This window comes from Populus euphratica, unplaced genomic scaffold (assembly GCF_000495115.2).
Source record: "Populus euphratica unplaced genomic scaffold, PopEup_1.0 scaffold565.1, whole genome shotgun sequence".
Classification (NCBI taxonomy): Eukaryota; Viridiplantae; Streptophyta; class Magnoliopsida; order Malpighiales; family Salicaceae; genus Populus; species Populus euphratica.
Window position 1 is genome coordinate 27,790 of NW_011500437.1, and position 12,825 is coordinate 40,614.

Sequence of the window (12,825 nt, forward strand, 5' to 3'; positions counted from 1 at the left end):
CTTCATGTTGAATGGTAGTTCAAACTGATTTCAAGGATGACAATTCTCAATTCATCAGATGTGGCTTCATAGGTCTTCAAAATTCAAGTTGAGACTTGCCAACAACTGAAAAATTCTATCTTCTTTAGTTCTTTTCCATAATGTGATGGCATTTATAATGTGATGGTGATACATTTCCAATTTATTCCACAAGCTCTTAAAGCTTCCTAATAGCTTAACAAAATGTTTTCCTTCTTGGTGAAGGTTGACAACCTTGCAATGAATTTATAAAATTTTGGTGAAGTTATTTTGATTTTCATATATGTCACGAATGACATCCTATAGGTCCAATGATGATTATGAGAAACTAAAATTCTTAACAAGGTTCCTTTCCATGTAGTTAAGAATACAAAATAATGGAGTTAAGAATACAAAATAATCAACTGGTCTTTAAACAACTATACTTCATATTCTGTATCATTAACTTCAAAGGAAATGGTGAACCATGTATAAATCCCAACTTATAACTTCCACCAAGGGCAATAGCGACAACCTTGACTAAGAAAGATAATTGAATTCATTTAATAACACAAAGCTTAATCTTTGAGAAATGTTTATATCATAACAATTTACTAGCATGAAGACCTTTGATCAAATATAAATGGCATCCTTCATATGATTTTTCATGGCAGCACAACTGATTCTGCCTGTAGTTTAAGAATTCAAAGACTATGCTCTAATAGCATGAAGAATTTTGAGATAAAGCTATATGTGGAAACAAATGATTCATTCTTTGGCTATACATATACACATCGGCATGGAAATTATACAATAAGGAAAGATAATCTTGCACATAATTTCTCCCATGATTTTTATTATCTAAACTAGGTAACAAATAAAATGTATTAGGCAATCATATAATGGTAAAATATCTATGATATCTTTAATAATTATCTAATTAAAAAAATAATATATCCATATAAATCTTGAATTTTACATATTTCTCAAATACAGTTAAATATATATAATCAAAATATAAATTCAACAATAAATTTATTTTAAAATTCAATTTTGTATGAAATAAATATATGAAAAAATATAAAAAATATAAAAAGAGAAATATATAATTTTATGTTTATGATTATATTCGACTTCCTCATTTCCATTCTCAATTGAAAAAATGCCTCCCATGTTCACCTTCATCGAGAGCAAGTAATTTTACCATTCCTAGACACAAATAAATCGAAGATGAGAGAAATAAATAGGCATCCCAGATTTCAGAAACACAAGCTGCCGCTAATCATATGTTACCCGTGATGTGCTGCCACTCAAATTTCATCATGTAAATAAAGTTCTGTCTAGGTAGACGGTCAAAAAATTATTGCATAAGTATTTAACAAGAATTACTGCAAAAAAATAAAAATAAAAAAATAAAATAAAATGCTTTTAGAGTTACAAAGCAATCTCAGGCACCGTCATGAAAGATCAAAAAAATTTAAATTTAATTTATTATGTATTTAAATTATTTTAATGTATTAATAACAAAAATAATTTTATAAAAATATACACAGCAACCAGCAGCTGTGTCACAACAAATCATCCTAACCACCATAGCCACAACAAACACAGCAATTATCAGCCTCCCATCGTTCACCTGAAGCCTAAGCCACACTTTCCATTCTGGTTTCTTCTCCATTATTAACAGTGCAAACTCATTGTAATCTTTCCTTCTTCGCCAGCCACCCCCAAGGCGTCTTCATCCTTCCCTTCAATTCACGACTAGGACCGCCACCGTGAACACCAGCCCATTCTCCCTCGTATAATTAAAGACCATTAACCGCGATCTCCACATCGAAACCAGCCACCGTAGCCACAGAAACAGTAGCTGAATCCTCTCCACACCATCGGCTCACAAATGACCAAAACTCTTCCTCACCTTCGCTCCATCGCAGCCCACAATTATTCTCTCCACGATTAGCAGCCTCTTCACAATCACCAACCACCAGATTGACTATCGTGGTTTAACCATCAACCGACAAACCATGAAGGAGAAAGAAGCAGATAAAAAAGGGGAAGAAATAAATCGATTGTGTGTTTGTGGTTTTTTTTGTTTGTTTTGCAGGTGAATGTGAATATTAAATCTTTTAGAAAACACTATTAAAAAGCAGATAAAAAATAAAAAAATTTAAATCTTTTTAAAATCGCTTTTAAAAAGCATAAACAATTGAGCTTACAGTTATAATAATAATAAAAAAAGTAAAAAAAAACTGTAGAGAAACCTCCCGATAAAAAAAGAAAAGAAAAGAAAGCAACCCTGTGTCTCTGGTCCTGAGACTCTCAAACCCAACCAACCGGGGTAAAGCACCCCACTCCCCTAATATCTCTATTCCCATTCCATTCCATACTGCAAGCATTGGACTTGGATTATGTCTGAATCGCAAAGTGAGTTTTCTTTCACAATTCTTGAATTAATTTATTATTTACACGTTCACATTCTTCTTCTTCTTGTTTTTACCCTTCGTTTGTTATTGTTGATTCTGTATATTTGGTTTGTTCAATATGGTGATGTTGAAGCTTCAATCATTAACACAAAAAAGGTTTTTTTAGGTTGGGTGCCATTTTATGCTTACATCTCCTATTTGATGTATGTAAAGTACAAAACCTAGAAACCTTCTATTTCTTTTGATTTGTATGTTTTGGGAATTAATTTTCGAAAAAACCAGTTCTCTTAGTATCTGTACAAGAAAATGAGCTTCATAAAATTACTTAAACTATATAATTTCGAGCATATGGACTGAAATAACATGATGGGACACAAGTGGGTTTCTTGGATCAAATTCTGCAATGAGCAGTGCACTGTTATCAAGAAAAAGCCTTGATAAAAGGGTTTCCTTGCATAGTCAATGTTTTTGTTTTGCATTGTTGCAACTGAACTAATCATGTATGGTGTTGTCTACAGTGGATGAAAACGCTTCTGCTTCTATGAGTGAAGATGGAGACATGGATCAAATTGTGGAGAGTTCTAATGGTAAAGAGTTGGCGATTAGTGAAGCAAGTTCTGATATGGAACCGTGTGTAGGCATGGAGTTTGACTCTGAAGAGGCTGCCAAGGTGTTCTATGATGCCTATGCTACGCATGTGGGATTTATCATGCGCGTCGATGCATTTCGACGATCAATGCGTGATGGGAAGGTTGTTTGGCGTCGACTTGTTTGCAATAAAGAAGGATTTCGTAAGTTAAGACCTAGAAGAAGTGAAAACAGGAAACCTCGAGCTGTCACAAGAGAAGGTTGTAAGGCAATGATAGTTGTGAAGAAAGAGAAAGCAGGAAAATGGGTTGTAACAAGATTTGTAAAGGAGCACAATCATCCCTTGGTACCTACACCTGCTAATGGTCGTCGGACTGTGCTTTTATCTCAAACACCGGTGAGCGCAGCAATAGAAAAGTCTCCCTTTTCCTTTTCTTTAAAGAAAAAAGTATTAACTGCCTATTTAATCTCAATTTACCATGTTTCCACTTGTTAGTCACCTAGCTGTAATTTCTGGGTTATTCACTAGCATTGATGTTCATTATGTTGATCTATCAGTAGATTCTGGTGTCAGTTATTGTGCTCAAATGTTGAATTGGTTATAAGTTTCAATCATCTCATAAGCTGATGGGTAGCTTAGTAGCTTTAGATCATTTGAGGCTTTTCCTCGGAGTGTCATGGACAAAGTAAAGCTCAACCGTTTTTACAGTTTAAATAGTTGCTTGCTACATGGACCATTACTATATCTTTCCTTGCTTCAAAGTTTTTTTTTGTTTTTATTGTTTTCCTGGTCTATTGTTGAAGTTCATGATCAATCATTTTACCTGTTACAAAGCATCAAGCTTAACATGTTGCCTGCCTCCACTAGATAACAAGTTCTCTAGTGTTCCTTCTTGCAATATTAGTTTTTGTAAGTTGGATTACTGCAAGATGAGATTATCATTATTTTTCCTCAAGTCTATGGAGCTGTTAAGCACAAGACATACAATAAATTGTGCTATATTCAGAATACAGCTTATATCTTTTCCAGAAGCTACTTGACTTCAGGAAGGGTTGTACAAAAATTCTAAAACAAGTCTTCTTGCAATGGAGATGGGTTTTATTCAGATTATGCCCTTGCAATAAGTCCTGCCTTGTTCTAGCTAGTTAAGATAATCCATAAACCACCGAATGAAGATAATCTTGTTTATGTCAATCCCAAAATTTGGAGCGTCCAAGTCAGTTGTTAAGTATCATAGACTGGATGGCCTGCAAAAGTGAACAAGAAACTGGAGGACAAAAAGTAAGCCTGGTCAGAGGGAACAAAGGCAATTCATCTTACTTCCTGAAGCACAATTTCGATTTCTTATTTGGATTGCATGATAACCTTGTTGAGTGGTAGAGAGACAAACCACATTCAGGAAGGGTTTCCCGAGATTCCTACATGTCTTTTTGAGGCAAATTAGTCTACATTTTATTACTACAGTTAGCAGAATTGTCTTCCAATCACAGGAATATTCAAACTTCAAATTGATGTTGTCGAGTGCTATAACTTGTCAAGTGAGATTTTGATAACAGGTAATCAAGACAAAATGAGTTGATACCATTTGCTTTGCTTGTTCACTAAGGGTGGTTTGAAAGGTGAAGGTTATTGTGAAAGCAGCAAGCTGCAAAGTGTAAAGTAGGCACCTTTTTTTTTTTTTTTTGTTTGGGCATTTTCCCAGGGTGGTTTGAAAGGTGAAGGTTATTGTGAAAGCAGCAAGCTGCAAAGTGTAAAGTAGGCACCTTTTTTTTTTTTTTTTGGTTGTGCATATTCCCCGACTCCTTGCCATGAGAACCTAATCAAGGTGTTCTCCTATCATTCCAACACATGTTGCTGCATGGGTAGTACCATGGTGCGAACCTGTCTTTGTGCATACAGTGCTGTTCTGTGCTGCGTCTTTGATGATAGAGATATCAATCTTTTGCTTCCTTCTTCGCTTGAAGACACCAGCCTGTGATATCCAGGCTGTTTCTTTTGTTTTGGATGGGGTGCAATACTGGTCAACGGTTATCTATGTTTATGTCTGTGAAGACTAACTATTGCTTAACTGAACAAGCTCAAAACCTTTTGTAATCATGATTACTAGTTGACTCAGGGCTATCTGGAAGTTCCATGTTCCGTCCAAAATATAGGTCTGTTCCAGCAAAAAATAAAGGATGGGTTTCTGTAAGTGATTGTTAATAAGAAAGATGTTCTTTCTTTTTCTTAATTGAAAAAAGCGTCAACTTCAGAAAATAGAGCTGTTAAATTATGAGCAATTTATGACATTAGAGGAAGGCGGTACTCGTATAATGACCAAAACTGTTGGCCTACTGGTTCTCTTTTGTACCACTACCAACAGTTAAGAGGACACTTTTGTCATTTTTGGAAGTTGGCAGTCTTTGTTGAGGTCATTTTTGTTCGAGCCTTTTTCTGCTTCCCAATGACTAGCAATGCTATCTGCCATTACCTTTTTTTCAAATAACAAATTTATAGGCCTTCTTACTTTAAATGAAAGATTTTGTGAACTTTTCGATGAAAGATTTTGTAAAGCAATCTTACTTTATTCAACATGGAAGATTCTGGTAGGCAGTGTCACCAGCCATGCCTGAGTTTCATTTGTGTGAGATTATGGGATGTGAAATGTGAGTGAAGTCATTAAATTTTGACTTGAGTGAACAATTTTTTTTCTTTGAGATGGTTATCATCTCTAATCTGTAGTGTGCTGTTCATTTTCTGACTGAATCAAGGGATTTCAGAGTCATGAACAATTTCCAGATAGCACCAAAAGAGTGAAACTTCAACTCAGGGATACATGTATTTGTAAAATACTGCATTGAGGCTAATTCCTCCTATAGCCAAGAAGCTGGGAATCCTTTGGGCTTTGGGTGTTTATGGTGTATAAAATTGCATTAAGTAGTTCTCAGGATATTATTGTGCTTCTTATATTGTTATGAAAGATTTGCTCCGGTTCACTCTATAAGCTAATAAATGACATTAGATTGATTTTGGGCCATAGTAACAAACATTTATAAACGAGTCTCAAGTCCATCTTTATTGCTTCGCTGTGCCCTAAAATAGGAAATATATTGAGCTTTTGGAATCTGATATGAAAACTTCAGCTCCTAGATTGGTTATATACAGAATCCTCTTTCAATGTCCAACCTCAACCTCGAAGATGATGATGTGATTATTTTGTTTAGATCTCTATACCTTTAATTCTCGATGCCAATCTAACATGCATTTTCAGTCTCGTGAGAGGTGAAGATCGAGGCTTCAACCATTTCTACAATAATCTTGTTAGTATTTTCTATTTACCATGCAGTTATTTCTTATGTATTCTGTAGGATGAGAAAGATGTAAAGATTCGAGAATTGACCGCTGAGCTACAACGAGAGCGAAAGCGATCTGCAGCTTATCAAGAACAGCTTGATATGGTTCTGAGAGATATGGAGGAGCATTCCAATCACTTATCAAGAAACATTGATGACATAGTTCAAAGTGTAAAAGAAATCGAATCAAGGAGGTAGCCTTCTGCTGGTCTTGTTTGATATTATAGTTTGCTTGTCTCCATACAATTTCTTTGAGATGCTGGTACCTTTTCTCCAAAATGTAGTCTGAATCTGTAGTTTCAGCTGAAATGTCCTTTACTTCATATCAGTCTGGCCTTTTGTTCTTTTTCTCATCATGAGACCTATATCCCGCCATTTCTTATAATTTGAGACACATCTGTGGAGTAGAGTCAGGTGTGAACTCAGAAATTCTGAAAATATCTTAGATTCTTTGTTTAGTATTCTTGCCAGGAGATCTCCAGAAGAAGAATCTGATAAGATCTCTCTATGCCAATACAAGTCCTTGACAGTCTGATCTCTTTAAACCATGCACATGTAGTTCATACAATTCTTCCGTCTCCCAACAGGATTTAGGAAACCATTGTTCTATTGTTGTCACTTTCAGTCTTAGCCTCTTTTTCAGAAATACACGAGCCTCGAAGCTGCTAATTTCTCGACTCTTAATAGTCATATTTATTTTCCTATAGATGGATAAAAGGAAATCATTGTTCTATTGTTTTAACTTTCAGTCTTAGCCTGTTTTTCAGAAATACACAAGCCTCGAAGCTGCTAATTTCTCGACTCGTAATAGTCATTTTTATTTTCCTATAGATGGATAAAAGGAAACATGGCAATATACAGAAGTTCCTGTATGGCAATTGAAAGTTAATAGTTGCCTCCCTATTTTTGCATCAAGAATTCTAGCATTTGGGAGGACTTTAACTTTGAACCACTCCTGAAAACTTTTAATCTAGAGGTTGTCCTCGAAAACCTTAATGCGCAGGGTAAATAGTTTTCCAAGGAGATGTTTTCTAACTCCGTGGAAGAGGACAGCACGCTGCCACAAGGGTAGCCTCATGGACAAGTGAAATTTGATCGGAAAGTTAAAATGATTATATCAGTCTTGCTCCAAATATCTACGAGACGAGTAAAATAAGCACCACCCTTTTACAGGTTTTCGTTGCGCTTCGAGATTAAAAATACAGGACAGCAACTTCTTTATTTTACACTGGAAATTCTTTAACCCGGCTCTGAGATCCCTTATCATTTGAGCTAACCTGATTTGGGATCCGGAACATGATATAATATATAGTGAACAACATTGATGGTAAATAAATAAGCACCCCAATAAACACAATCACAGAGAGCGTAGCCACTGCAGTGACAGTATAATAGCTCCCACAGGACAGCTTCCCCACCTTTATCTGTACAACATCGGCCATTGAAAGTGTCAAGAGCACAATCCCAGTAGTGGACGCCATCACTGAGGATAAGAAGGCAGCGCCCCTAGCCCATCCAAAAAACCTGTGTCCTTCGAATTTATGAGGGTGAAAAAGGTTGAGAAAAACCTTGAGTGATTTAGCTATCAGGCTAGATAAGAGGAAGCAAGCAAAAGATACAACTTCAAAGACAACAAGTCTCTTTGCCACCTCTGGACCCGCGTCACATTCTCGTCGATTTTCAAGGCTATACTGGTTGCGAGAAGCCACGGATAACCCCACGAACACAGCTATCGTGAAGAGTGAGTTGACATTAACTAGGTCATCCAGGGCCCTCTTAAAGATTTCTTTATCGTTAACTTCAGCTTTTTTGGCCACACCGATTAGCTGGTCTAGTTTCTCCAGAAACCTTTCGTCTATATTCAGCCGTTTTGCTTGGCACTCCTCCTCCTGCTCTCTGAAAGGACAACAAAAGCAATCAAACACGCAGGTAAATCTGATCAGTCCCAACAAAACATTGAGTGAAGACACGAAACAGCTAATATTTTACCCGCTCATGATCAGATTCTTTACTTCTTCTGTTGCAGCTCTCTCTGTCTGTGTTGGGTAAAGTACTTGAATGAGGCTGGGCTGTATTACAATTTACACTAGCAGGTTAGGAAGGCACTTCCTTCTAATCTCCTTGGTTGAATTCCTGTAAATACTGGTAGTTGGACCTGTGAAAAGCACTGTGCTGAGAAGAAAGAAGCATCAACTTCAATAATTGATTCTAACCACTCGTGGAACATCAGTATTGTTCAGGTCATTAATGTGTATAGCCAGGTGGTAGCTACGACACAAATTCCGAAAGCAAAAGTAATTGATGACTCATCTACCATATGCAAAGGTGACCCCATGATTAAAAGAAAGAACTATATTGTTTTTGTTAAAATAATATTAATAAAATTATCTTGTTTTAATAGATTTTAAATTATTATTTTTATTAAAAAATAATTTTATTTCCATATAATTTTGAAAAGTTTTATAATAGTATTAAATATTTTAATTTATACTTATTTTTTAATTTAGTTTTTATTTAGTATTAACAATTTTTTTAAACATACAGTAACTTATATGATTTTTTATTTATTTTATTAAACATAAAAATTTTAATTTTAATTTACAATTAAAATTTTTCATGATTTTAGAAAATACATTAGCATTGCATGTATATTTTTATTTTGGGTTCAATTTTTTTTTTTTTCATGCAACTTCTAGCCGAACAGGGGAAAATGACTAGTATGTTATAAGAATTTATTAGATCTATTTTTCCCCTTTATTTCATTAAGCTAGTGACATTGAATTATATAATTCATTAAATAATCATTTTAATGTAATAATTTCCAAATTATATATAATATTGCACTTGTCAAAAAAAATATTAATTATTATTAAAATTAAAGATCTATTTTCGAATATTTTTGATATTTTAAAGAAATTTCATTTTATCATAAAAAATAAACCCTTCCTATCTTAAAATGTCACAATTAAGTTTGCCAACAAAGGTGTACGATGGGCTAATCAATATAATTCAAATTGTCTCTTATGCTTTGTCTTATTTCATGTTTTAAAACTTTGACCATTGGGTTAACTTGTGACTCAACATCAAGATTTTTATTATGTCAAGTTTTAACCAAGAAGAGAATTAATATGTTGTCATCCTATCAAAAATCTTGATTAAACCAAGACTTTGTTGATATAAGAAAAACCAAATAAAAAACTGATGAATTTTTTTTTATAAAAAAACTAATGTCATTTTTATTTTTATATAAAATAAAAAAATTAGGTTAATTTGGATTTACCTGAATCAATTGCTCTAACTTGTAATCCAAGATTTAAGTGTATGTTCGATAATATGATGTATTGTGTTTTTTAAAAATATTTTTTAATTAAATATATATTAAAATAATTTTTTATTTTTTATTTTTAATATTAATAAATTAAAAATCATAAAATTTTTTTGAAAAAAATTCAATTTGATGTCATTTCATAAAAAATTTTGAAAAAAATTCAATTTGATGTCATTTTAAATGAAAAGCATAAGTTACTACAATTTCAAATAGGTACTAATTTAGATTTTTGGACTATATAGTTAGTCTCTTCCACGTTCCATTTAACAAATAACTAAATCATTTCTCGTGCTACGTTATAGATCAGATCCATTTTTTTTCCAGACATAAAAAAATATTTAGGTGTTGTTAATGTGATTTTTAGTACTTTGTTTTTAATCATATGAGGATTGACTTGATATGACTTGTTTGATTTGATATGTCCACATACAACCCGAACAACAAGTAAAAATATAGTTTAGCTAAAAAAAATCAAAACGACATCTTTTTTTAAATATTGAAAAGATAATAAATTAGACTGACTTGGATTAACTCCCATTAGCCTATCAAATTTGATACTCATATCATAAGATCTTGATAACTCTATAGAAAATAAATAAATAAACCTTATTAAATGCAATTCTCAATGAAAGATAAAATTGAAAACAAGTATTAGTTGAAAAAATAAACTAAGTTAACCCGGGTTAACCTACCAAACTTGGGTCATGATATTAAAACAACTCCATGAAAAAAATTGAAAAAAATCATGAAATTCAATTCCCAAATCAGTTGAAGGATGAAATAAAAAAACACAAAAAACCACTTGAATCAACCAATTAAACTCGTGACCTGACTTATGAAATTAGGATAACCTCATAAAATGCAAACCAAAAACAATTATGAAACCTATTTCCTAATCAACTTGATATTGAAATATAAAATTAAAAATAATTAAAAAAAAAAAGATAAAAAACACCTAAGTTAACAAGTCTAACTCAACTGATAATGGTGGTTGTAGTAATATTGCTAGCTCAACTTTGGCTAAAAAGTTGAACCTGAATACTTCTAAGTATGATAAGCCATATAAACTTAAATGGTTGAATGAATATGAAGAAGGTTAGGGTGACTAAGTTTTGATTTTATTCACATTAGGAAAGTTTAAGAATAGGGTTGTATGTGATACATTTTTATGCATAAGACACACCTATTGTTGGGGAGACCTTAACAGTTTAATAGAAAGACCAATTATGATGGGTTCATAAATAGTATGTTGTAGAGAAAGCTTAAGAAGTTGAATAATAACTTATAAAAAATAATGGTAAGAATATGAGGCTGAGTGAAAACAAGGTAAGTCATGAGCGTGAAACAATTAAAGGGAAAGTTTTGGCCATTAGAAATAGAATTGAAGATTTCAGCAAAAAAAAAAAAAAACACAAGGAAAAATGATATTGGAAAGGAGATTAAGGGTGAAAAAAGAAAAGTGTTTGGAAAAATTAGGGAAACACTTATTTTTTATGCAAAACAAAGTGACCTTACTCAAGCTTATCATTCTAATATGTTTATGATTTTACTCTTATATAATAAAACATATTTTTAATTTTGATGAATTGAATTCTTGTGTTCTTAATATTGCTAAAGTTCTTTAATACGAATTTAAGGATATCTTTTATGAACAGATTCTTATAGTTGGCCACCAATTTAAGGGATTGAGCATAAAATTGATTTTGTGTCAGGAGCATCAATTCCAAACCGACTAACTTATAAATGTAATCTAGAGGAGGCTAAGGTGCTTTAGGGCAAGTGGAAGAGTTGATGTTGAAATGGTACATTTAAGAAAGTATGCATTCTTATGCAATCCCAATGTTATTTGTGCTTAAAAAAGACAATACCTGGCATATGTGCGATAATTGTAGAGCCATTAACAACATTACAATAAAGTATAAATATCTTATCCTTAGATTATATGATATGCTTGATGAGTTGTATGGTTTTTCTGTGTTTTCTAAAATTGATTTAAAAAGGGGTTATTATCAAAATAGAATATAGAATAAAAGGAGATGAATAAAAGTAACATTTAAAACTAAATATAAATTGTATGAATGATTAATAATGCCTTTTGGTTTGACTAATGCCCATAGTACATTTATAAGGTTATTGAATCATGTGTTGAGATCTTTCATTGAAAAATGTGTTGTTGCCTATTTTAATGATATCTTGATTTATAGCAAATGATTAAATGAACATATTAATAATTTAAGACAAGTTCTTGAAATACTTAGAAAAGAAAGGTTATATGCTAATCTAAATAGTGTGATTTTTGTATGAAATGGATTCTATTCCTAGGTTATGTTTTTAGTGCAAAAGGGATTGAGATTGATGAGGCAAACATTAGGGTTATTCAAGAATTGTCTACATTGAAGACGCTAGGTGAGGCCATAAGTTTTCATGGTTTAGCTAATTTTTATAGAAGATTTGTCAAAGATTTTAGTATTCTAGTTGCACCAAAATTATAGAAGATTTGTCAAAGAAAATGATAGGATTTATATAGAATGATGATTGATATAACCTATATTTGGGTTTCCCCTAAAATTATCCTTTTCCTTTTAGAATTGAAAATAAAAATAAAAATAGAAAAGCAATAAAAACATAATAAATGAATAAAATATTGGCAACTTGGCAAACATAGGATGAGAAGGGTTTCACATGCATAGAGGAACCAAACTAGAGTTTTGAACAAAATTAAAAACCTAATTCTACCTCATTGTACCAAAGACTAAAAATACAATATAGATTCAAGGTCAAATTAAATAATTTTTGGACAAATCTATATAAAAATTAAGCATGCAAACTTAATTAAAATTTTAATAGACTAATTTGTTTTAATCATGGCCCAATTAAAGGTTTACTTAAGTTTAATAATTAATTTTAGTTAAATTGAAGGATTCAATAAAGTTCAAGAACTTAATTAGACTTTTAATGGGTTAGATTAATCTTATTAAGGACTTAGTTGGTGAAAAATTAAGTTTAAAAGTGACATGATCAAAGAATTGATGTCTTATCCCAAGTGCAGAAGTGTCAAAGTAATAAATAACCTGGCAAGACCGGGGTCGAACCACAGAGAGGTTAACTATATAAATTATAAATAAAAACAACAACAACAACAATAATAATAAATAA

The 12,825-nt window shown here is 32.4% G+C and overlaps 2 protein-coding genes across 2 annotated transcripts; one reads left to right on the forward strand and one right to left on the reverse strand.

Annotated features, from left to right (window-relative positions):
• The first annotated feature begins 2,228 nt into the window (after positions 1-2,228).
• On the forward strand, positions 2,229-6,669 carry LOC105114676 (Far-red impaired responsive (FAR1) family protein). The gene is made up of 3 exons (XM_011011304.1): positions 2,229-2,421; positions 2,939-3,405; positions 6,357-6,669. Exons 1-3 carry the CDS (start codon positions 2,406-2,408, stop codon positions 6,537-6,539), a joined length of 666 nt encoding a protein of 221 aa, XP_011009606.1. The 5' UTR covers positions 2,229-2,405; the 3' UTR covers positions 6,540-6,669.
• Positions 6,670-7,435: 766 nt separating this feature from the next.
• On the reverse strand, positions 7,436-8,593 carry LOC105114677 (uncharacterized). Its single transcript, XM_011011305.1, has 2 exons — positions 8,331-8,593; positions 7,436-8,237 (listed from the first exon to the last, which is right to left on the reverse strand). Exons 1-2 carry the CDS (start codon positions 8,336-8,338, stop codon positions 7,565-7,567), a joined length of 681 nt encoding a protein of 226 aa, XP_011009607.1. The 5' UTR covers positions 8,339-8,593; the 3' UTR covers positions 7,436-7,564.
• Between the last annotated feature and the right edge of the window lie 4,232 nt (positions 8,594-12,825).

Bases quoted from the DNA above. Each gene is read 5' to 3' on its own strand.
- LOC105114676 (XM_011011304.1), top strand. The intron at 3,406-6,356 runs GTGAGCGCAGCA...TGTATTCTGTAG, and splicing joins TGCTTTTATCTCAAACACCG to GATGAGAAAGATGTAAAGAT.